The sequence below is a fragment of the Aquarana catesbeiana genome, linkage group LG05 (genome assembly GCF_042186555.1).
Source record: "Aquarana catesbeiana isolate 2022-GZ linkage group LG05, ASM4218655v1, whole genome shotgun sequence".
NCBI classification, from domain to species: Eukaryota; Metazoa; Chordata; class Amphibia; order Anura; family Ranidae; genus Aquarana; species Aquarana catesbeiana.
Window position 1 is genome coordinate 82,275,833 of NC_133328.1, and position 27,064 is coordinate 82,302,896.

At 41.7% G+C, this 27,064-nt stretch overlaps 1 protein-coding gene across 8 annotated transcripts in view; it reads left to right on the plus strand.

The window, feature by feature from the left end:
- DIP2C (disco interacting protein 2 homolog C) overlaps window positions 1-27,064 on the plus strand; it is a 751,814-nt gene that overhangs the window by 621,891 nt on the left and 102,859 nt on the right. For all 8 annotated transcript variants that reach the window (XM_073629914.1, XM_073629915.1, XM_073629910.1 and 5 more), the window contains 4 exons: window positions 6,715-6,795; window positions 8,273-8,396; window positions 16,870-16,991; window positions 22,609-22,720. In XM_073629914.1, the coding sequence (XP_073486015.1) occupies window positions 6,715-6,795; window positions 8,273-8,396; window positions 16,870-16,991; window positions 22,609-22,720 (439 nt within the window). The remainder of the gene's footprint in view (window positions 1-6,714; window positions 6,796-8,272; window positions 8,397-16,869; window positions 16,992-22,608; window positions 22,721-27,064) is intronic.

A 27,064-nucleotide genomic window follows, 5' to 3' on the forward strand; every position in this document is an offset into this window, starting at 1 on the left:
TCTCATGGTTTTGACTGTCTCTTGAAGCATGTCTTTAATAACTTCTATAGCTTGTTTGCAGTCTCTGACCATCTCCTGTTGCATGTCTTCAGCAAGCTTTCTGTAGGGTTGCATTTGTTGAATATCATGAGCAGACCTTTGGTGATGTCTTGGAACCCATGTGAGGCCCTTCAGTTCACCCCACTGGGTTATATAGACTCATATGTTATGCCAAGGTTCAGTGATGACAATTGGGGATGTTTGTATCACTGTACATCTAGCGAATACCCATAAATATTTTTAGTGCCTAATTAATAATTAGTCTCTCTAAAGGGCACTGTGAGCTTTAATCCCCTGGCTAAGGTAGAAGTACCAATAGGATCTAATTTGAGGCTTCCCACATAGTCCTTAATGATCTCCTCACAGCTGAGGGGTCAGATCCGGAGTAGTGAAGCTGTTTTGTGGTTCTAGATCTAGTTCTTTGGCAGTACTCTGGGTGAGTCATATTAAGATACAAAATGAAGAAACAAAGTCTGTTTCCAGGCATACTTGCATCACTGAACAAGCACTTATTACTGTATCAACGTTTGTCATTTAACACAGCTACACTGAACAGAGCCCTCTGTTTACCCATTATACCCAGATGCAGCTTTTGTTTGTCTGTATTTGGAATATTTTTTTTAGAGTAAACATATTTGTTCTGTCTCTGTTAGAGATGGAAAAAAAATGGTAATATTTAGTGACATATTATATAATGCAAAATATGCAACAACATATGGAACTTATTATGGAAGAGACAGAAGGCTTTCTAAAATGTTTCAGAAAATATCAATAACATACATTGACCAGAAATGTAGTCTTTGAAGTCAAAATTCCTAACATACTCTCACCGCCCACTTTATTAGGTACACCTTTATAGTACCAGGTTGGACCCCCTTTGGTATTCACAAGTGCCTTAATTCTTTGTGGCATAGATTCAACAAGGTGTTGGAAACATTTCAAAGAGATTTTGGTCCATATTGACATGATAGCATCACACAGTTGCTGCAGATTTGTGGGCTGCACATCCATGATGGGAATCTCCTGTTTCACCACATCCCAAAGATGCTCTATTGGATGAGATCTGGTGACTGTGGAGGTGATTGGAGTACAGTGAGCTCATTGTCATGTTCAAGAAACCAGCGGTGAGATCATTCGAGCTTTGTGATATGGTGCATTATCCTGTTGGAAGGAGCCATCAGAAGATGGGTACACTGTAGTCATAAAGGGATGGACATGGTCAGCAACAATACTCAGGTAGAATGTGGTGTTTAAACAATGCTAAATTGGTACTAAGGGGCCCAAAGTGTGCCAAAAAAATATCCCCCACACAATTACACCACCTCTAGCCTGAACCGTTGATACAAGGCAGGATGGATCCATGCTTTCATGCTGTTTACGCCAAATTCTGACCTTACCATCTGAATGTCACAGCTGAAATCGAGACTCATCAAACCAGGGAATGTTTTTCCAATCTTCTGTTGTCCAATTTTGGTGAGCCTGTGCGAGTTGTAGCCTCAGTTTCCTGTTCTTAGCTGACAGGAGTGGCACCCGGTGTGGTCTTCTGCTGCTGTAGCCCATCTGCTTCAGGGTTCGATGTGTTGTGCGTTGAGAGATGGTATTCTGCATACCTTGGTTGTAACAAGTGGTTATTTGAGTTACTGTTGCCTTTCTATCATCTCAAACCAGTATGCCCATTTTCCTCTGACCTCTTATATCAACAAGGCATTTTCGTCCACACAACTACCACTTACTGGATATTTTCTCTTTTTTGGACCTGTAAACCCTAGAGATGGTTGTGCGTGAAAATCCCAGTAGATCAGCAGTTTTCGAAATGCTCAGACCAGCCCGTCTGGCACCAGCAAACCATGCCACGTTCAAAGTCACGTAAATTCTCTTTCTTCCCCATTCTGATGCTCAACAAGTCGTCTTCACCACGTCGAGATGCCTAAATGTATTGAGTTGCTACCATGCTGGTTACCTAATAAAGTGGCTGGTTAATGTAGTCTTGTACATATCCACCAGTCTAAGACCCCTTTCACACTGAGGCAGTTTTCAGGCATTTTAGCGCTAGAAATAGCACCTGTAAAACACCTGAAAACTGCCTCCCATTCATTGCAGTGGGGTGCTTTCATACCCAGTCGGTGCGCTTGTGGGACGTTAGCAAAAGTCCTGCAAGCAGCATCTTTGGGGCGGTGTATACAAAACACCCCTGCCCATTGCAATGAATGGGCAGCGCTTCAGTAGTGCTGCAACATGGGAGTTTTTAACCCCTTTTTTGGCGTTAAAAGCGCCCCGCTAGCTGCCAAAAAGCACTGCTAAAACGAACGCTTTACCGCAAACGCACGGGCAACCCCAGTGTAAAAGGGGGCCTAAAAGTTTTTTGTTTTCCTCACATACTTCTCTTCCTCCATAGTCAGCACTTGTACCTTTCTTGTGCTACTCCCTTTTTATGGGTCACCCTTTCATAGGACATCACCAGCCCTCGTGACATTTCAGTGCCCCCCAAACAAATAAGCAGGAAGATATACAATCCTAATTTATAATGTGTCTCTCTCATTACCTGCCTTTTCCTATCGCTACACTGTTTTCTCCTGCTATAAAGTATAAGTAGTGGTTATAATCCTATTTAGGGACCAGAAAATCATTTTTGTATGTAGCGTATCTCATTCCCTTATCGGTTTCCTAATTTATAGTAAGTGCTCTGGGAAGTGTTGGCAATTACTGCCGCCCAGCACATGAACACAAGGACACGTCATCATACATCCCTGAGGCACAGGTCACATTACAGCCATAAAGAACATGGCGGATGTGGCCCTGTTCTTGGTGTGCTGACTGGCAGCCAATGATTATGACCCTGTGAACTCTGCAGCTTAGGATACAGGAAAGATTTCCACTGCAGTGCTGCAACGGGGTCCTTCTATATTACCTTCATGCAGGAGTTTTTTGCTCTCAGATCCCAATGTTCTTCTCCACTATAAGAAAAGGGCATGGTGGGGCACCCACAGCTTGTTTCAAATGCTGCTTTATTGCAGTGAAAAAGAAGCTATAAAAGCATTCGGCCTATGGCAATTTCTTGTGGATCACAGCACATTTTCAAGGTGTCGCAAATGCTTTTATGGCTGGTGTTTTATATGGCTCAATGAACTCTAAAAGGAGTAGGTTGAATGTCTAAAAAAAATGTTTCAAATAGCAGAATGTAGCTGTCAATACACAATGCATTAGACTTTGCATGTACTGTATGTCCCCTGCAATAAAAATGTCTTTCTACCAAGGTTACTTATTTGTGCTGGTTACAACAGCTAAACTCACTTCACCATCCAACATTTGGCACCTCTCTGCCTCCCTTGCCTAAAACTCTCTCCACCCATCTGCACACTTTCCCCCTCGTTAGTAACATCAGTTGGAAAATGGCATATATCACGCTCATACAGAAAAAGGATATAGGTATTAAGTATGTTTGGTTGGCTAAAAAATAGAACCCTGTTCACAGGTGCTACTCTAAAGATATATAGCACAGAAACTCAATTACCAGAGTTTGTACAGCTGTGTTTACACTTGCAATTGGCTTTTGTGTGAAGAGGTATTGGGCATCAGAAAGGTGTGGTTAATTTTCATGTCCATATCGCAAGTGTCTAACCACTATTGATTTAAAATACGGCACACTGATTGAACCTGTAAACACTTTAAGGGTAATTCCTCTTTCGTGGGGAACAAATATAGCAAATAAAAAAAAAACAATCCAGAATATACAATCGCAACACAAGTCATATTGTAATTGAATGGTATTAAAAATTACCTTTCCTTTTCAATCTGCAGCCGCTGTAATTTTCTGAAACTGCAATGCCATATGGCTACCTGGGGGTGTTCTGTATACAGAATGTGTACAGAACGTCCCCCAGAAACATCATTTCCTGCTTGCGTGATTAGCTCACCAATTTTCCCAGAAGTCTGCACAGGGGCTGGCAATACATTATACAATTTTCTTGTACAATTTTCCTTTAGATTTACCAAAATCGTATAATATGAGGTAAAACACTTTCAGTTTGTATGCAATCAGGCAGGCCCTTGCACTACATGGTTGACGGTAAATCTAAAGGAAATTGAATAAGAAAATTGTATCATGTATGCCCAGTGTAAGATACAAGTCAGATTTCAGACATCCCCTGGAACAAAAATGTAATTTTTGGTGAGATACTCCCAATAGGAACATGTCTAAAATGATGCAGGCCCAGCAGCTTTCCTCATTAGTGCCCTGAAGCGGCTGCAGCTGATTGATAATTATGAAACCACTCCCATTTGATTCACTTTCCCACATGGGCACAGAGAAACACACAGGCAATCTCCAGAAATCGGGGGCGCTGAATGTGTCCATGCCAACCCCATTGGCCACCCTAATTCGATCAGACTTCCCATTTAAATAGGCAACGTCACACATTAAATATCTGTGAATCTTTTTGCCCAGTAAGACAGAAGACATATTCTCCCTTAACTTTCCTCCCCTGTTGTCGGCCATTATAAGAGACCTTCAGTCTTGGCAGCACAAACTTTTTTCATGGTTTGGACGCTGTGGGATTGTTAAAATGAATATTATGCCTCGGATATTGTACCACCTACAGGCTCTTCCTATCTGGATTCCGGAGTCCTATCTCAGAGCAGTGAACCGTACTATAACATTGAACTTACCACGCCGGATACGAGAGCACCCTACAGTGGGAGAATTGTGGAGGATAGCCCAAAAAGCCTTTCGAGACTTCCCCATAGCACCCACCCCCTCGCCAATTACCCCCATTGTGGGGAATTTTGTCTTCAGTCCGGGACTAAACGACCCGAGATTTCGGGAACTCCGGGACCGTTCCCAGGTTCGACACTTCCTCATAAACGGACAGTGGATGTCCAGACAGCAAATCATGGAGGACCCGTCATTGACGGGCTTATCCTTCTGGCAAAAAATACAGCTAGCTCACTTCATTGGTTCCCTACCTTCCCCGGAATCTTTTAAGAGGAGCCTTACTGGTTGCGAGCTCTTGTGCCTGGAACAGTCCCCTGCACGCCATTTGGTCGCCCAGACGTATCAGTTATTGATAACACCAACCCTGAATTTCAGACCTCCCTATATACTTAGGTGGGAACAAGACTTGGGAATCCAGTTCACGGACAGACAGGTAGAGAGACTTTTTTCTTCACGGGTAAAACATCTGTGTGCGCTAAACACCAGTAAGCAGGTTACAAGGTACCGACGAGGTGGTACTACACGCCAGAGAGGATCCACGGGATGTTCCCTCAAAGCTCAGAACTATGCTGGAGATGCGGGGAGGAACCGGGATCTCTCTTGTACATTTTCTGGTCCTGCCACCTCCTGTGTCCTTTCTGGACCAAGGTTTACCGTACAGTCCAGAAATTTACAGACTGCAAACTACCTTGGACCCCTGCGTTGTTCCTCCTATATCACCAAGAGATTCCAAGCAAGATATATAGGAAATTCATTCTGACTCTTCTGCTCACAGAGGCGAAGAGTTGCATACTGTTGCGCTGGAAGCAGACACAGCTGCCAAGCGTGGCAACATGGCTGAAAAGGGTGGCTGAAATCTATGCGATGGAGTTTCTGGTGGCCCGAGGAAAGGGGCCTCCAGGAGAAGTTTAAAACAAAATGGTATTATTGGCGAGGGTTTGTCTACTCCAGGGAGCATGCTGAGCTGGTGACCCAAATCATTTAAGAAATGGATCCTGAGGAGGGATCCCCCCGGATGCGGATTGCGGAACTGGCCGGTGGTGGGTCCCCCCTCTCTTTTTCCTTCCCCTCTGCTACTATACTCTTGACTCTGATCTCTCCTTTGGTTCGGCCCCTCTGGGTATTCTTGATCTCATTATTCTCTTGATATAATTAAGAGAAAGATATCAGAAAAGAAAAAGGAAAAAAAACAGTTTGATACCGAGACTTCCTAGCCCTCAAGACCAACAGCGTGAGCCACATTGTATGTGTTTGAACCATTGAGGCCAAGAGCTGTATGGGCAAGAGATCCTGTATGTGGATGATAACCAATGTGGATTCAATATTGTTGTGGTTAAAGAATTGGAAAAAGAGAAACACACAGGGATTTCTTCAGAATAACAAAAGGTAGGAATCTGCAACAAAGTTTGTTAAAATCCTTGTAATGTACATAGACCATCCAGAGGGGAATGTTTTTTTTTTCTCAACAAAAGTGGAGTTACTCTTTAAGGTAATTTGGGCAGGTGACATATTAAGCTATTAGAGTAAGGGCATGGAGATGAAAACCACACAGCAAGAAGACTGGGCAAGTTTAATGCTGAATGTAGATTTTTGCCTTGAGTTATATTCTTAGGCTGAGTTCACACTGCTGCAATCCTATTTTCATCTGACTTTAAGTTTGATTATGTAGTGCAACTTGGATGCTACTTTGAAGTGGTTTGCATATTCTGTGGAGCTAAAATCTCAATGGAATCGCACCAAAGTAGCACAGTAACCTTTTCCAAAATTGCGCTGTGCCGAGTTGCATTGATGCGAATGGGTACCATTGAAAACAATGTGATTTCCATTGTCATGTGATTCTGTGTGACTCAAGTTGCATCTGAAAGCACACTAGTGTGAATGGAACTTTACTTTTATCACAGCCATGTAGTAGATGCATTCCTTGATGATATTTATTGCTGACTATTTTTGTCTTTTCATTTCAGTTTTTATTCTTGTCTGAAGTTCTTCAGTGGAGAGCACAAACAACTCCTGATCATGTACTTTATACTCTGTTAAACTCAAGGGTAAGATCTGCTGTGTTGGTTTATACTTCGTTATGTGTCACCTGCTCTTTTTGCATTAGAACCATTGCATTTAAATGACAGGACTTTAAAACTTCAAGGATATGTACAGTTCAAACTAACAGAATTTCACAGAAAACAATTTAAAGTGTAACTAAAGGCAAAACTTTTTTTTTCAGTTGTGGATAGAGTGGGGAGGAATTAGAATTCCTATCAGATATGTATTGCTGTTTGTGCCCCCGTTAGCAAGATTCACCCATCCTATTTGTCCTAGTGACCGTTATCACCAAAAGTAAAAGAAAATACAAAAATTTGGGTTGTCCCTAGAAAAGTAATAGAGGGGGAATCTTCTAATTGAGACACTAGTTTTGGTGACCTGGATGACCCAAAGGGCTTCCCTTAATTTGCAGGAATTTTCTCTCACTTTTTGTTTTGGCTATAAGACAAGAAAGTGAAGGTAAATCTCCCCAATGGGACACAGCTGGCAAAAAAAAACTGACAGGTAAAATAACCCTCCCTTACTCTACGCAAAAGGAAAAGAAAAGTTTTGCCTTTAGTTCTAATTAAAAGTGGTTGTATGCCCTGAAAAAAAAAAAAAAAACGTGTAAGGCAAAGGTATAATGAGCTAGTATGCAAGCACTGCATACTAGCTCATTATGAAACCTTAGAACTAAGCTCCCACACTGCCTCCCGGTCACCGTTGAGGAAGCTGACATGTTCCCTCTGTATTGGTTTTCCGGGTTCGTAGCTCCGGCACGGTGAGTGGCCGAAGCCACTATGACGTCACTCCCACGCCGGCGTGGGAGTCCACTTTTCAGGCAAGGTCCGGCAGCATCCGCCAGACCTTCAGAGCGCGGGCATCATCGGCTGCATGCAAAGTGAATATTTCTAAATGTTAGAGGATTAGGAGATTCATTTTACCTACAGGTAAGCCTTATTATAGGGTAACCTGTAGGTAAAAATGTGCAAGCGGGGTATACAACCGCTTTAAGAGCATTTATTTAAGATAAATCATATTTTGCCTGCATGAAGGCAAGACCCTGTTTATATCAGTTGTGTCTTTTGTATCCTGCCATAAAGGGAGAGGAAGAGATCAGAGACATCAAAAGCTCTGTGGAGCATGATTTTGTCTAACACATTTGGAATGTATTTGCTACATTTGGTTTGTTATTATAGATCTGAGAAATGAGAAAATCCAGGGGTTCTGTGATATCACTCTACAAATTGTGTGTTTTATGTTTTGCTATTTTCTTATTTATGACAAATATTTAACTCTCCAACTTATTAAATAGGAAACACTATAACATTTCACAATGGCTCACTTGACTTCAGCAATATTAGGAGAGTAATTGTGACCAGGTTAATGAAATAAGCAGAAATGTTTACTTTCTTTATCATTTTTGTTGCCGAAAAATAGATTTTTTAAAATGACTTTAAACTCTTTTGAGTTGAGTGGATAATACCCTGTTTGCATATGCAGGGAACAATAGCCAACTCTCTGACATGTAGCCAACTACATAAACGAGCTGAGAAGATTGCTGTGATGCTAATGGAAAGGGGACATTTACAAGATGGAGATCACGTGGCTCTTGTTTATCCTCCAGGTACAGTTTTTAAAATATTTCTGGATAACATATTTTTTTCTTTATTGTGTGTTTAATGTATTATGCCTTAAAATGGATTATCAGTGGCAGACCATTTGTGGCATGAGAATGGGCATCTATCTAAGACTCCTAAATCCAAGGGGCTCATTGGATCAACAAGTTACATGTAACAAGTTTATATTGGTGGTTCAGCAATACCTGTAAACAGTTGTCATCTGCACAGCCCTGGATCTCGTACTACCTACACCTCAGCAGGGACCCTTTCACAGCAGTGACATGGCTGGTGCACTCTGTCTCTGATACTGAAGCTACTGCATCCTCCCCTCAATGAATAAATGAAGGAGAAAATGCAGGGTCATTTCAGTATCTATGTGACATGGTGACAATGCTGGAGCACAGTTGAGTGATGAGCACAGAGTGCTGTCATAGGAAGTACCGGAACAAGGATCTTCATGACAGGACCAATAGGTAATTGTTTTACCCAAAGCTGTAGATTTAAAAATATAAAGCAAATTACTTTTGAAAGATTTTCAAAATGGAATCCGGGAGCACCCTACTGAATACTTCCATGTTAACTACACGCACAAAACAGATTTTTGGAACAAGAGACAGACATTCCCTCAGTTGGTCCCCGCTGAGCCGGCGGATGACAAGTTTGTCGCTGCTCACTGTGCAAAGACGGACCTGTCAGAGCCCCGCTCTCCACTATGGGGAATCAGATGAAAACTGATCCGCCTGTCCGTTTTCATCCAACCCGCCAGATGGTTGGAAAATAGGGTTTGCATTTGTCTAGATTTAGCGGAGCGGATCGGATGTCAGTGGACATGTTACTGCTGACATTCGTTGCTCCATAGAGGTGCATGGAGCATCCGTTCAAGTCCGCCTGAAAAACTGACATGCGGACCTGAACACTCCGCATGTGTGCAAGGACCCTAAGTCAACCTGATTTAAAATGTCAGCTGGTATATATATGGTGTTGGGAGTTTATATACAGTAAGGATTAAGGTCTCGCTCACACTATGGTACAGAGACATTAGTTTTTCTGCACACATTCTGGAAGGGCTCAAAGAAAACAATGGTTCTCTGTGTGCTCTGTTTACACCACAACGTGTAGATTTGTTCTGTGCAGGAATCTGCAACGTGTATGCAGTTTTCTGCACACAAAAAAAGACTGACATGGAATCAACGTGTGAACAGGGCACATAGCTAACGAGCATTAGGAAACTGATGTCAACGTACATAATAACTCACTGTAATGCATTGCAAGCATATGAATGCAATCTATACACTGGAGGGAGAACCTCTGGGGGAACCTAGGATGGAAAAGGACCTGGGTGTCCTAGTAGATGATAGGCTTGGCAATGGCATGCAATGCCAAGCTGGTGCTAACAAAGCAAACAGAATATTGGCATGCATTTAAAAGGGGATCAACTCCAGAGATAAAACAAAAATTCTCCCGCTCTACAAGACTCTGGTCCGGCTGCACCTAGAGTATGCTGTCAAGTTCTGGGCACCAGTCCTCAGGAAGGATGTACTGGAAATGGAGTGAGTACAAAGACAAAGGGCAACAAAGCGAAGAGACGCTTGAGAGGGGATATGATTTCAATATACAAATACCATACTGGTGACCCCACAATAGGGATAAAACTTTTTCGCAGAAGGGAGTTTAACAAGACTCGTGGCCACTCATTAAAATTAGAAGAAAAGAGGTTTAACCTTAAACTACTTAGAGGGTTCTTTACTGTAAGAGCGGTAAGGATGTGGAATTCCTTCCACAGGTGGTGGTCTCAGCGTCGATAGTTTCAAGAAACAGATAAGCACCTGAATGACCACAACATACAGGGATATACAATGTAATACTGACACATAATCACACACATAGGTTGGACTTGATGGACTTGTGTCTTTTTTCAACCTCACCTACTATGTATGATGTGAACGAGCCCTAATGGTGACTGCGTATAGTCTTGTTTAAACACGTTTAACATTGATCCAGTTAACCACTTAAGGACCGCCTCACGCCGATGTACGTCGGCAGAATGGCACGGGCAGGCAGAATACTAACTGCCCTACCACAGTAACTGTCATAAACTGACACCAAGCAGTTTTTTTTTTGTTTTTTTTTCTGATTACTGCATGGTGTCAGTTTATGACAGTTACTGTGGTAGGGCAGTTAGTATTAGCCCCCTTTAGGTCTAGGATACCCCCCTAACCCCCCCTAATAAAGTTTTAACCCCTTGATCACCCCCCCCTCGCCAGTGTTGCTAAGCAATCATTTTTCTGATCGCTGTATTAGTGTCACTGGTGACGCTAGTTAGGGAGGTAAATATTTAGGTTCGCCGCTCAGCGTTTTATAGCGACAGGGACCCTCATATACTACATATATACTAAAGGTTTTAACCCCTTGATTGCCCCCTAGTTAACCCTTTCACCACTGATCACCGTATAACTGTTACGGGTGACGCTGGTTAGTTTGTTTATTTTTTATAGTGTCAGAGCACCCGCCGTTTATTACCTAATAAAGGTTTAGCCCCCTGCTCGCCCGGCGGTGATATGCGTCGCCCCAGGCAGCGTCAGATTAGCGCCAGTACCGCTAACACCCACGCACGCAGCATACGCCTCCCTTAGTGGTATAGTATCTGTACGGATCAATATCTGATCCGATCAGATCTATAATAGCGTCCCCAGCAGTTTAGGGTTCCCAAAAACACAGTGCTAGCGGGATCAGCCCAGATACCTGCTAGCACCTGCGTGTTGCCCCTCCGCCCAGCCCACCCAAGTGCAGTATCGATCGATCACTGTCACTTACAAAACACTAAACACATAACTGCAGCGTTCGCAGAGTCAGGCCTGATCCCTGCGATCTCTAACAGTTTTTTTGGTAGCGTTTTGGTGAACTGGTAAGCACCAGCCCCAGGCAGCGTCAGGTTAGCGCCAGTACCGCTAACACCCACGCACGCAGCATACGCCTCCCTTAGTGGTATAGTATCTGAACGGATCAATATCTGATCCGATCAGATCTATACTAGCGTCCCCAGCAGTTTAGGGTTCCCAAAAATGCAGTGTTAGCGGGATCAGCCCAGATACCTGCTAGCACATGCGTTTTGCCCCTCCGCCCGGCCCAGCCCACCCAAGTGCAGTATCGATCGATCACTGTCACTTACAAAACACTAAACGCATAACTGCAGCGTTCGCAGAGTCAGGCCTGATCCCTGCGATCGCTAACAGTTTTTTTGGTAGGGTTTTGGTGAACTGGCAAGCACCAGTGGCCTAGTACACCCCGGTCGTAGTCAAACCAGCACTCAGTAACACTTGGTTACGTGGCGAGTCCCATAAGTGCAGTTCAAGCTGGTGAGGTGGCAAGCACAAGTAGTGTCCCGCTGCCACCAAGAAGAAGACAAACACAGGCCCGTCGTGCCCATAGTGCCCTTCCTGCTGCATTCGCCAATCCTAATTGGGAACCCACCACTTCTGCAGCGCCCGTACTTCCCCCATTCACATCCCCATGACTTAGATTTCGCCGGATGTAAACAGCACCATTGGGAAATTGGGAAAGCATTTTATCATACCGATCTTGGTGTGGTCAGATGCTTTGAGGGCAGAGGAGAGATCTAGGATCTAATAGACCCCAATTTTTTCAAAAACGAGTACCTGTCACTACCTATTGCTATCATAGGGGATATTTACATTCCCTGAGATAACAATAAAAATGATAAAAAAAAAAATGAAAGGAACAGTTTAAAAATAAGATAAAAAAGCAAAAAAATAATAAAGAAAAAAAAAAAAGCACCCCTGTCCCCCCCTACTCTCGCGCAAAGGCAAACGCAAGCGTCGGTCTGGCATCAAATGTAAACAGCAATTGCACCATGCATGTGAGGTGTCACTGCGAACGTCAGATCGAGGGCAGTAATTTTAGCAGTAGACCTCCTCTGTAAATCTAAAGTGGTAACCTGTAAAGGCTTTTAAAGGCTTTTAAAAATGTATTTAGTTTGTCGCCACTGCACGTTTGTGCGCAATTTTAAAGCATGTCATGTTTGGTATCCATGTACTCGGCCTAAGATCATCTTTTTTATTTCATCAAACATTTGGGCAATATAGTGTGTTTTAGTGCATTAAAATTTTTAAAAAGTGTGTTTTTTCCCCAAAAAATGCGTTTGAAAAATCGCTGCGCAAATACTGTGTGGAAAAAAAAAATGAAACACCCACCATTTTAATCTGTAGGGCATTTGCTTTAAAAAAATATATAATGTTTGGGGGTTCAAAGTAATTTTCTTGCAAAAAAAAATAATTTTTTCATGTAAACAAAAAGTGTCAGAAAGGGCTTTGTCTTCAAGTGGTTAGAAGAGTGGGTGATGTGTGACATAAGCTTCTAAATGTTGTGCATAAAATGCCAGGACAGTTCAAACCCCCCAAATGACCCCATTTTGGAAAGCAGACACCCCAAGCTATTTGCTGAGAGTCATGTCGAGTCCATGGAATATTTTATATTGTGACACAAGTTGCGGGAAAGAAACAATTTTTTTTTTTTTTTTTTTTGCACAAAGTTGTCACTAAATGATATATTGCTCAAACATGCCATGGGAATATGTGAAATTACACCCCAAAATACATTCTGTTGCTTCTCCTGAGTACGGGGATACCACATGTGTGAGACTTTTTGGGAGCCTAGCCGCGTACGGGACCCCGAAAACCAAGCACCGCCTTCAGGCTTTCTAAGGGCGTAAATTTTTGATTTCACTCTTCACTGCCTATCACAGTTTTGGAGGCCATGGAATGCCCAGGTGGCACAAACCCCCCCCCAAATGACCCCATTTTGGAAAGTAGACACCCCAAGCTATTTGCTGAGAGCCATGTTGAGTCCATGGAATATTTTATATTTTGACACAAGTTGCGGGAAAGTGACACTTTTTTTTTTTTTTGCACAAAGTTGTCACTAAATGATATATTGCTCACACAGGCCATGGGCATATGTGGAATTGCACCCCAAAATACATTTAGCTGCTTCTCCTGAGTATGGGGATACCACATGTGTGGGACTTTTTGGGAGCCTAGCCGCGTACGGGACCCCGAAAACCAAGCACCGCCTTCAGGCTTTCTAAGGGCGTAAATTTTTGATTTCACTCTTCACTGCCTATCACAGTTTTGGAGGCCATGGAATGCCCAGGTGGCACAAAACCCCCCCCCAAATGACCCCATTTTGGAAAGTAGACACCCCAAGCTATTTGCTGAGAGCCATGTTGAGTCCATGGAATATTTTATATTTTGACACAAGTTGCGGGAAAGTGACACTTTTTTTTTTTTTGCACAAAGTTGTCACTAAATGATATATTGCTCACACAGGCCATGGGCATATGTGGAATTGCACCCCAAAATACATTTAGCTGCTTATAGTGAGTATTTTGCAGACCTCACTTTTTGTCACAAAGTTTTGAAAATTGAAAAAAGAAAAAAAAAAAGTTTTTTCTTGACTTGCTTCATTTTCAAAAACAAATGAGAGCTGCAAAATACTCACCATGCCTCTCAGCAAATAGCTTGGGGTGTCTACTTTTCAAAATGGGGTCATTTGGGGGGGTTTTGTGCCATCTGGGCATTCCATGGCCTTCAAAACTGTGATAGGTAGTGAGGAGTAAAATCAAAAATTTACGCCCTTAGAAATCCTGAAGGTGGTGATTGGTTTTCGGAGCCCCGTACGCGGCTAGGCTCCCAAAAAGTCCCACACATGTGGTATCCCCGTACTGAGGAGAAGCAGCTGAATGTATTTTGGGGTGCAATTCCACATAGGCCCATGGCCTGTGTGAGCAATATATCATTTAGTGACAACTTTTTGTAAATATTTTTTTTTTTTGTCATTATTCAATCACTTGGGACAAAAAAAATAAATATTCAATGGGTTCAACATGCCTCTCAGCAATTTCCTTGGGGTGTCTACTTTCCAAAATGGGGTCATTTGGGGGGGTTTTGTACTGCCCTGCCATTTTAGCACCTCAAGAAATGACATAGGCAGTCATAATCTAAAAGCTGTGTAAATTCCAGAAAATGTACCCTAGTTTGTAGACGCTATAACTTTTGCGCAAACCAATAAATATACGCTTATTGACTTTTTTTTTTTACAAAAGACATGTGGCATTTTGGCCTAAATGTATGACTAAAATTGAGTTTATTGGATTTTTTTTATAACAAACTGTAGAAAATATCATTTTTTTTCAAAATTTTCGGTCTTTTTCCATTTATAGCGCAAAAAATAAAAACGGCAGAGGTGATCAAATACCATCAAAAGAAATCTCTATTTGTGGGAAGAAAAGGATGCAAATTTTGTTTGGGTACAGCATTGCATGATCGCGCAATTAGCAGTTAAAGCGACGCAGTGCCAAATTGGAAAAAGTCCTCTGGTCCTTAGGCAGCATAATGGTCCGGGGCTGAAGTGGTTAATGCATGTTTAAGCTAAATGGACATTATTATTATTATACATGATTTTTATAGTGCCAACAGTTTGCACAGAACTTTACATTATGAAGGGGGACGGTACAGTTACAATACAATTTAATGCAAGAGAGTTAGGAGGGTTCTGCTCCTGAGAGCTTACCATTTCATATGGAGGGGCAAGTGGAACGAAAGGTTATAACTATAAGGGATGAGCTGAGATGAAAAGATTCACTTGTTAGCTGAAGACAGGCTAGGTTTCCCTGAGTAGGGATTACCTAAAAGTGGAAAGAGTAGGAGACTACCTAAACAGACAGGGGCAGAGAGTTCCAGAGGGTGTGAGAGGCTCTGGAGAAGTCCTGGATGAGATGAGATAGAGAGCAGGTCTTTGGGAGGAGCAGAGAGGAGAGTTTGAGTGATATTTTGAAACAAGATTGGTGTGGTAGCTTGGGGAAACGTTGCAAATGGCTTTTTATGTTGTTAATATTTAGAAATGTATTCTGTGGACAATTGGAAGCCAATGGAATGATTGGCAGAGTGAGGTAGCAAACACTTATTGGTAAGTTAGATGAGTCTGGCTGCATTGTTTGATAGACTAAAGGGGAATTGCTGTCACAGGCATCCACCTCGGAGTTGAGTTTAAGCAGCCCATAGAAGAGGATGCACACGCAGTGCCAGCATGGATGCAATTGCATGTCAAAGCTTGGCATGCAGGCAGGAGCAGGTGCACGAGTCTGAGTGCAGAAGCTCTGTGTTCGGATCCGTGCTCCCGCTAGCATGTCAAACTTTGACATGCAGTTCTATGTCTGTGCCAGTGCTGCATGAGCATCCATTTCTGTGGGCTGCCTGCATGAAGCTCCAAGGTGGAAGTGTCAGTCTTAGCCTCTGATGTTTAACTGCCATGGTTCTGCACATTTGATCAGTTATGAGACCAACCATTTGATGGTTTAATAGTTTGGTTGAAAGCACAATTAAATGTGACAGCATTCCCACCATGCAGGCAATGTAACTGTGTTTTTAAATTGTTAAATGAATGGGGTTAGTGTTACTAATCCCACAACAGTAAAATCAGTCTGTATGTGCAGTAAAGCATGCTTGTTATAGTCACTATGGAACCTAAGGGGTTAATCCTCTGCATTGTGTAAAAAGGCTGTTTGATCCTGTCTTCACTGATCCTCCCCTACTTCCACTGCCCCCTGATAATTTTCTGATAGCACAGTCTAGAGTCCAGCTGCACATGCTAAGGTTTAGTATGTATTGCTAGAGTGCATGTGATCAGCACATGGCCAATCTGCACTGTCCAGACAGAGAGTCAGGGTTCTTGCAGTCTCATAGGACAGTCAGATAACTCCTCCTAGAAGCTTTAACCAGTACTTGGCTGGACACTGATAGAAGTCACAAGACTGCTCTAACTGCTGATGAGAAAAAGTATTTAGCAGTTTATATTTTCTAAAATAATAGCATTTCTGTGTTCTGTGTACTGTGGGAGACCAGATATAGTGAATGCTGGGTCCTGGGTTTAGTAACACTTTAACAATACATCAAACAGTGATCATAGGGCCCACCCACATATGACTATATGTGGGGGGGGGTTTGAATACAAATGCACGTCACACTTTTCACATATTTATTTGTAAAAAAAAATTTGAAACCATTTATCATCTTTCTTCCACTTCACAATTATGTGCCACTTTGTGTTGATCTATCACATAAAATCCCAATAATATACATTTAGGTTTTTGGTTGTAACATGACAAAATGTGGAAAACTTCAAGGCATATGAATACTTTTTTAATTCACTGTATGTCTCCTCCACCATGTCTGAGAGTAATGTAAACAAACAAAATGCAAGGAGAACTACAGCGCTGGGGTCATTTATTTTTCTGGGAAAGACTCCTCAAAATGGGGACTTTCTCCAAGAAATGGTTACATATGGTAACTTTGAAGCTAATGCAACATTTTGGTGACTCAGTTTACATGTGGTTTGTGAAAATTACTATTGCTTCCTTGGTTACAAATTGATGGCTGATGATTTTTGACTTTTGTTATGCAGGAATAGACCTGATTGCAGCATTTTATGGCTGCCTATATGCAGGCTGTGTGCCAATAACTGTGCGACCTCCACATCCGCAGAATATTGCAACAACGTTGCCAACAGTGAAGATGATAGTGGAGGTAGGACCTGGATTTTTGGTGACAATGTAATCTAAACATTTTTAGGAATAAAGACAATCATTTTCATAAAATGTGGGAAATTACTGCTCAATCACCCAGCTTGATTGTGTATTAAAATATACTTGTATGCATGTCATGATTTCATTATAACATAAGTAACAACTAGCCGTAAAATGACTAAATGTCTGCAATGTAGTCTAACAACAGAAAATATACAAAAATCCCAAATGAAATCTCCAGCAGAGAGATATTCTCATCAGAGGAACTCTTAACTAACACATTCTAGATCAGGGGTGTCCCACCTGTAGCCCAAGACAGTTGTAAATGCGGCCCAACACAAAATTGTAATCTTACTTAAAAATGTAAATTTTTTCTTTTTTGAGAATTATCTGTAAAATACACACCACTTAGCGCACACTAAAGCAGCCAAAGAAAAAATTGAGTGCCTCTTTATAAGTTTTATCTTCGCAATGAAAAATATCCCACTCTTCACAATCACGCCTTATTCACGTTATCAGTTTCTGGAAGCACCTATATTTGTGAGCAACTGTTTTCCAGGATGAAGCTCATGAAGGGCAAAATTAGAACCAAAATATCTGATGAGAGCCTTGAGAATTCATTGAGAATTGCTACTACATCCATTGAGCCAGATATTGATGTGTTTATCAGAAACGGTGTCACATATCGCACTAGTTTTATGTTGCCTTCTTTTACTTTTATATTTAAAAATATTACAAAAATATTAGTTTTATTACTCAGGTACATTATCTATATTGGTGATAGTTAACTTGTGATCTGCCAAACTTTTTCTGCTCATAAGCAATCCTTATTATTAGTGTATTTTCTGTGTGGCCCAAGACAATTCCTCTTCTTCCAATGTGACCCAGGAAGGTCAAAAGGTTGGATACCCCTGTTCTAGACTATATAACATGCTGTGGAAGTGTGGTGTGAAATTAGTTATTCTGACAGCAGAAATAGAAGTGAAAAGCTAGCTGTAACCTGCCGACCATCCACCATTATTCAAAGTACATACAATATGTTATATCCTAACAGGCCCAGCTTCTTTGAGGCTGTTGGCATGAATCAAAACTACTATCTTGGAACTTTGTTTAAACATCCATTTAGGATGGCCATTGTTTAATACACATTTCTTTGTGCACAATCTGTATTTCACTGCTTGGTCTTTCTACAATTGGATATGATTAGTGGTTGAGGGAAGAACTCTCTTTCCATCCTAACATCATCAACCCATGATCTCCCTTTAACCCTGCTGCTGATGAGCCCTTTTACAGCATAGTTTACCAACCTTGACTGACACACTGAAGAATTTCCCTTTTTCCTGCTTCTTTTACACACAGCACATTTGACAATTTCATTGTTCTTTAAGCTAGGGATTTGCCTTGGTTTTCGATTTCCAAACTACATAATCTTTTTCTCTATAAGATGATTTTGATGTTCTGAATTTTTTTATATTTTGAGAATGTAAGACTTCGCTAATGTTCACAAATTCTCTAATGTCCTCTCCTATATGCACCTGTTCAAAACATTTGCCTGTGCTGATGCATACTTTAATGTGAATTTTCACAAATGCAGTGTAAATGTTTTTATGGGATTAAGTGCATTTTCATGGCAAAGAGGGACTTTGCAATTAATTGCAATTCATCTGATCAATCTTCATAACATTCTAGAGTAGATTTTGTAAAAATTAATATTTCTTTATCGTACATCACAGGACACAGAGCCACAGTAATTACTGTATGGGTTATATAGGCACTTTTAGGTGATGGACACTGGCACACCCTAGCCAGAAAGTTTAAGTCCCTATATAACCCCTCCCCTTACCGGGAGTTTTTTGCCAGTGTCTAAGGTGTTGGTCACGAGTAAAGATGTGCTGTGCTGAGCTCCACTGGGAGTAATCCTTGCTGGGGCAAGCCATGCAGCTGGATCCATTCAAGGTGTCTTTTTAGGCCAAATTTAGTGGTACCCGGGCCTCGCGTTGGAAGAAACAAGGTTTTGCCTGTAACGCTTCTCTTTTTAGAGAGCTGGACCCCGGGATCCAGTGCTTTGGCTTTAATATTTGTGTCATTCTCAAAACTTTAAAAAAAAATAATAATAAAAAAAAAGAGTATGGGACTTATATTTTTAATGTACATGAGTATCAAGTTGCGTAACGTTATATATAACAAAAAATTGCTCAGTGCATATGCAGACATCTTGGGAAGTAAATTGCATACATATAAACAGAGTGTAAAACATGATTGCTATAACAGGGGGACAATAATAATAATACATCCTCAAAAGCTTGACACGGTAAGCCGACTCATCAGGAGCGGATATTGAATATCTGTAAATAATGGAGATGTTCTAAATCAAAAAATGGGGCTCATGATATGGAAAGTATTATATGTAAAAAGATATATATATAGAGCGAAGAGATGGTCAAATCCACAAACTTACATCCCATCGGAACACTGAACTCCGAATAATCCCAGTGTGCAGGGGTCACCATATCAAGCCTCCCCGGGAGCTGAGGTATAGAAGTCCACCCATAAGCAACAGGCCCACACCAAAAAACGCCCCCAACCAGGGAACAAATGTAGTATATTGGGTATTGTGCCAATAGTGGTAAGTAAATCTGTAAGATATTTAAAAGTATTGTATATGATACACCCGTCAGCACTGTCAAGCACAGAGAAAATAGGGATACATGGAGGAAAAAAGGTGAAAAGAGGGTGACAAAAGTAATATACCTACTGGATAGTGTGCAAAGCAGAGATAAAGGTGGGATGCGAAAGGGACCAGTGAGAATTCTGAAAGAGTAAATAAGCAAACACTGGGAGCGTGCTTACAGAAAAGAAACCTATTAGGTGATGTTCATTACAAGTGTAGAGTGAAAAAAAGGTGAAAACGTGGAATATAAACAAGCCGTGACGTATAGAATTACCCTGTAGTTCCAGGTATAGGTTATACGTGTGCAGTAAATCAAGCAGTGCAAGCCGGTCATCTGGTCAGTTGTAAATGTGGATTCCCAGGTGGGCCGGTCAAAACTTTTGGCCACGACTGTACTTTATGAAACTAAAAATGCAGACTAAAATGAAAAGTGGAAGCCCAGCAGCAATTTGCTCTGATTACTTTGATCTTTTGAAGTAGGGTCTGGAATGTGATTGTTTTCATTGGGTGTCAATTTAATTTTCTTTCCTCTGGTTCCTTTAAATAAGTCTCTCTGAGATTTAATCAGAATCTTCTCTAAACAGTATGTAGTGTATCTATGTTACAAACATTTTATGATTATCTGATGATAAAGTGGAACCACACACTTTAAATTAAACAGATCCTAATTGCCTTTTAAACAATGTGAAGTTCACTTTCCTTTTTTGTAACATTAATTTCCATATGCATCTTTGATTTCATGCTCATTAATTAAATAAACTTTTAGTCATGCTCATCAAAACTGTTGGGAACAGAAGCTACCTTAATTAAAACGATTTATCCCACACTTCTCATGTGTAGTACATGTTTGATGGGCATTCAGTAAATTTAATATTTCCTAGTCTTTTCCGCATAACAATTTCTGAGATTAGTGGATATTTTTAAGGGATTTTCCACCTTTTGCTAAATTTATCTGACCTTTGCACTCCTACGTAAAGGATGTCTTCTTCCATACCCTCTCTTTAGCAACAGTGTGAACATATGTATCATTCGCATTGTCTGACTAGGATCAGTCTCTTAAAATATTATAGCACTTGTAAGGCCAGTATATTTAAAAGGATGGCCCACAAGACCATGTTCCCTCCTATACCTTTCAGAGATGACATGTTTTAGGATTGTAGAATGGTAGTAGCCCATACCATTTGCAGCAAGGACACATCTCCTGGAAAGTAGAAAAAAATTCAGCTACTGAATACAGCACTGTTACCTTATGTGCTAACATTTATAACATTTCTGCTGTGGCTTTTAATACATTAGTGCCATAGATTGCTCAGTGTATGAAATCTGTGGTATTACTCACCATAATTCAAAATGCATCACATGTTCTTTTATTAATATGAGGCATACAGGAGCTTTAATTATCGATCAGTGCTGCAGTTTTGTCCTTAGGAACAAGTTAGTCATGCAGCAAAGTTAAAGTACTGGGAATGTATTCTTTGCATTTTTGTTTTTTATGCTTCTTTGTGTATTTTGGTAAACAAATGTGTGCAGTCACTTTATATTTTTCATTTTTTTTGCTGTGAAAAAACAAGTCCAGGATAGGCAGGAGGAATTCTGTAAATCTCAGTTGGCATTTAAAGCCCATTGCACCCTTCAAAACATTCTTTAATTTCACTTTCCCTTTTCACGGTAATGCAACTTGGCAAAATTAAAATCTCATGATTTTTTCCCTAGCGACAGATCTGTCCATTTTTTTTTGTAATTTTTTTTTTTATATTGTTCTGGAAAGAAGGAGCCAGCACTAAGACCCCTTTCACACCGGGACGTTTTTCACGTGTTTTTCAGGGGCTTTAGCATTAAAAAAAGCACCTGAAAGAAGCCTCATCTGCAATCCCAATGTGAAAGCCCGAGTGCTTTCACACTGGGGCGCTGTGCTGGCAGGGCGTCAAAAAAAGTCCTGCAAGCAGCTTCTTTGCAGCGCTTTCATGTTTTTGCCACCGGGCTGGGTGCGCTGATGGCCCGAGCCCTTTCACACTGCCTTTGCCTAAAAAATGCCTGAAAAACGCCCCAGTGTGAAAGGGGTCTTAAGTGGCACTTTACCAGCGTTTTTCGGGCGCTGGCAGTGTGAAGGGGCTCGGGCTTTCACATTGGGATTGCAGATGAGGCTTTTTACAGGCGCTTTTTTTAATGCTAAAGCGCCTGAAAAACGCCCCAGTGTGAAATGTGAAAGGGGTCTAAAGTTCAACAATATTTTTGTATGCCTAAATGGGCACTGTCTTTTACTACTAAAAATTGTAACTGAGCAAATTTCTATTCTGGTAGCAGGATAGAGTTGCAGATCATAGTTGCAAAAGGCAAAACAGTCCACCTTAGTTGGCACATTGCATTGTAACCAATTGAACTCACTCAGCAATCTTTCTCTGACTACACTAGAGTGCCAAGAAAAGGAGATCTGATTTGTCAGTATGGATTACTGCACGTCTATGCTTTAGAGGACTAGACAGACATTGAGCAGCACCAATAATGTATTTTTTTGCGTAGCTTGAACAGGAAATCACACCTTTCATCCTCTAAGTAAGCACTCTGGCTTAAAAAGCTTAAATTCTGACAGCTCTTTAAACTGCCATGGAGCAGGAAGGATTAGTCGCCCTATAATGGACTCGCTAGTATGTTGTTCTCATGCAAATACATTTTAGTGCAAGTATAACTTGATGTTTTTCCCACATTTTGAAAGTTCTTCTACTCACGCCTCACTGATTGCAAATCCAGACTTCCCAAGCTTGGTGTTTATGACATAGTCATAATAGAGCACATTATTTTGGATTGTCCACTGAACGCGTGTTAAAGAAGAATATTGATATTGCAGAACCTCTCTGGGAAATACAATACTTTAGAGAGCTGTGCTGGGATAGAAGAATAGTGAGCAGAGATAATGAATTACTTGTGTTCTTTCCCTTCTGTCTCTTAGGTGAGTCGTTCTGCCTGTTTAATGACGACGCAACTCATTTGTAAACTGCTAAGGTCAAGAGAGGCAGCAGCAGCCGTAGATGTTAGAACGTGGCCTCCGATCCTGGACACTGGTGAGAACTTGCTTGTCTCTAGGAAGATCGCAAGGAGGTTTAAGATTTGTACCCAAAATAGCCAATTGAACCCATAATATTTCCTAAAAATGCTGTTGCCCTTTAGATGTGTCCCTTTGCATTATACATTTGTGCTCATAATTGTAATGTTAATGGGCACTACATTTATATTACAATATTATCATAGTTAAAGGAGAAGTACAGCCAAAGCTTGTTTCAGCAGACAGCGTGCCGAAGCCCATCCATGCTCAGGAAAGATCGAGACCATATAGTCGGAAACCACCCACATGCCTTGACCACCACCAAGCTCAGCCTCTCAACAAGCCGCTGAGAGCCTGGGCCGGCCACTCCCGCCCCCACCACAGCCCAGCGCTCCAGTGAGCAAGGTGGGGGCAGAGCAGAGAGCCGGTGATTGACAGTCACCGGCTCTCTGCTCAGAGAACTCTGATAATCGAGCGATCGGCGGTGTTTGATTGCCCGGTTCTCAGTCTTAGAGCCGGTGGGGGACAGATGCAGCATTAGACCGATGATGCATCCACCTAAGTAAGTATGATTCTAAAATAGAGGAAATGCTCATACTTCTCTTTTAAAGCTGAACTCCAGGCAAACGGCTAATTACACACGTGAAATGCATAAAAGGGTCTTGTTTTACCTGTCAAAGAGCTTCAATTTCTGCCCATCCAGTTCTGAGCTTAACACAGCTCTTCCAGACAGAACAGCACTGTGCCCAGCAGGGCAGGAAAGCTGAATATTTTCTGCTGCAGTTCGGAAACACTAACAGCTCTTGCCCCTCCTTGAGCCTGACTAGACAGTGAAAGGAGAAGCAGCAGACTAATGAGCTTATCTATATGTCACTATGCACTTATCCTTCTATCAGCACACTGCTTGCTCTGGTGCACAAATGATCACCTGCTTCTCCCACCACCAGTCTGATCTCTACTGTACATGGACTGCAAGAAGCTAATACTAGATTGGATTCAGGTACTTACACTTCTTGAATTAAAAAAAAAAGGTTTAAAGTGGTTGTAAACTCCTACATATACCCAATGAAGTGACTAGACTCACTCAGGTGATACAAAGGGATGAAACAAACTCTCCTACAAGTTGTGCCTGTTTATCAACAACCTTCTCTTATCTACAGTTGTTCAAAATGCAGAATTTATAAAGCTTGTCTGAGCTTTCAGAAAGGGGTTAGAGGGCTGAAGTTACACTCTTCAGAGCTCAGTAGAACAGATCAGTGCAGACTGGAGGCAAGGGAGACGCCCCCCTTCACTCAGCACACAGGAACAGAGCTGAGACTGTCAATCACAGGCTGTGTGCTGGAGCTCCCTCACCTGTCACCTTTTTACCTCTTGGTTTCAGGAAAACCTATCAGAGGTGCCACATGCAGATAGCGGAGGAAGGAAGCAGCAGACAAAAATGACATTTGTGGATTGAGACAAGTACATGCTATAGAGGGATATGCATTGTTCATATTTTATGTTAGAGGTTTACATCCAGCTTAATGAATACAGTACTGCATTTTTTTGTATCTTTTATATGTACCTGGAGTTAGGAATCAATGATTGGTGAATGAGGTCAGATTTATGATTATTTTAGGTCAATTTCAAACCTTATTAACCACTTCCGGACCACCCACCTTCGTTTTACGTGATGACTTTGAAGGAGGATATCGTTGTTATGGCAGCAGATAGCTGCCATAACCCCGGTATCCTCGTCTTCAGCGGGAATCCGCTACAAGATAAAAGTGGTCTCTGCGGCGGATTCACTGCAAGATCACTTTTATCGGCGGCGAGAGGGGCCCCCCTCCCGACGAGATCCGGTGACCTCCGCTGATTACCGGAGCCGTCGGCAGCGGAGGTGATTGCGTCTGTCCCCTTGCTGGGTATGGAGACGAGTGAGGGGAAGATGGCCCCCACCCGCCTCCATATCACTGCAGGGCGGAAACAACGTCAGAACGTCACTTCCGCCCATAACTCTTAAGGAGGGATGTTTATACTCCTTGTAATAGGAATAAAAGTGACACTTTTTTTTTTTTTTAAAGTGTAAAAATGTAAAAAAAATAAAAGTTAAAATAAATAAGAAAAAAAAAAAGTTTTAAACGCGCCCTGTCCCAACGAGCTCACATGCAGAAGCGCACGCATACGTGACTAGCGCCCGCATATGAAAATGGTGTTCAAACCACACATGTGAGGTATCGCCGCGATCGGTAGAGCAAGAGCAATAATTCTAGCCCTAGACCTCCTCTGTAACTTAAAACATGCAACCTGTAGAATTTTTTAAACATCGCCTATGGAGATTTTTAAGGGTAAAAGTTTGTTGCCATTCCACGAGCAGGCGCAATTTTGAAGAGTGACATGTTGGGTATCAATTTACTCGGCGTAACATTATCTTTCACAATATAAAAAAAATGTGCTAACTTTCCTGTTGTCTTATTTTTTAATTAAAAAAAAGTGTATTTTTTTCCAAAAAAAGTGCGCTTGTTATGCCCCATACACACGGTCGGACTTTGTTCGGACATTCCGACAACAAAATCCATGGATTTTTTCCGACGGATGTTGGCTCAAACTTGTCTTGCATACACACGGTCACACAAAGTTGTCGGAAAATCCGATCGTTTTAAACGCGGTGACGTAAAACATGTACGTCGGGACTATAAACGGGGCAGTGGCCAATAGCTTTCATCTCTTTATTTATTCTGAGCATGCGTGGCGCTTTGTCCGTCGGATTTGTGTACACACGATCGGAATTTCCGACAACGGATTTTGTTGTCGGAAAATTTTATCTCCTGCTCTCCAACTTTGTGTGTCGGAAAATCCGATGGAAAATGTCCGATGGAGCCCACACACGGTCGGAATTTCCGACAACACGCTCCGATCGGACATTTTCCATTGGAAAATCCGACCGTGTGTACGGGGCATTAGGCCGCTGCGCAATACGGTGTGATAGAAAGTATTGCAATGACCGCCATTTTCTTCTCTAGGGTGTTAGAAAACAAAATGTATAATGTTTGGGGGTTCTAAGTAATTTTCTAGCAAAAAAAAACTGTTTTTAACTTGTAAACAATAAATCTCAGAAAGAGGCTCGGTCTTTAAGTGGTTATCCACTTCAGCTTCGGAAGGATTTGCCCCCTTAATGACCAGGCCATTTTTTGCGATACGGCACTGCATCACTTTAACTGACAATTACGCGGTTGTGCGACTTTGTGCCCAAACAAAATCGACGCCCTTCTTTTTCCCACAAATAGAGCTCTCTTTTGGTGGTATTTGATCACCTCTGCGGTTTTTATTTTTTGCGCTATAAACAAACAGAGCAACAATTTTGAAAAAATATAATTTTTTTACTTTTTGCTATAATACAGATCCAAAAAAATATAAAAAAACACATTTATTTGTCAGTTTAGGCTGATATATTTTCTTCTACATATTTTTGGTAAAAAAAATTGCAATAGGCGTGTATTAATTGGTTTGCGCAAAAGTTATCACGTCCACAAACTGGGTTAGATTTAGGGACTTTTTAATTTTTTTTTTATTGTTTTTTCTAGTAATGGCGGTGATCTGAGATTTTTAGCAGGAATGCGACGTTGCGGCAGACAAATCTGACCCCTAATGGCACTTTTTGGGGGACCAGTGACATTATTACATTGATCAGTGCTATAAAAATACATCGATCAATGTAAAAATGAAACTGTCAGGGAAGGGGTTAACACTAGGGGGCGATCAAGGGGGGGCTCACTGAAACATGGCAGAGATCACTGTTCCCGATCACTGGGAATAGTAGATCTCTGATATGTCTCCAGTCAGAATGGGGATCCGCCTTGTTTACACTGGCAGATCCCCATTCTGCCTCTGTACTAGGCAATCGCGGGTCACCGGCATAGAGTCCGCCCGACCCGCGGGCACACTCTTGCAGCGAGAGCGCTTCGCCAGTGGTGCGAGCCCGCAACTGCGCGAACCGCTGTACAGGTACGGCTATTCGCGCAGGGCTGCCAACCTGCCACAGTATATCTGCGTGAGCGGGTCGGCAAGTGGTTAATGTTATTAATATAATATTTAGGCAAGTTTGATTTAGTTTACCTTTTTGCATGTTTGAGTATGTATAAGCAGTTATATTTTCTTATTACATGGGCATGCCTTGCTTTTTGCTTTATAGTGCAGCAAAGTGATTATGCTTTAGTACTACTTTTGCTGCACAGCCCATCTATGGGCAGAGCTGTGTCAATAGGCTTCAAGCGAAAAGAAAACACTCTCTATATGTCTTATACCAGGGCTCAAAATTTCAAGTCCTAAACTACTAGCCAGGCCTCAAGGGTTACTCGCCATCAGTGCCCCACCATTGCAGCCT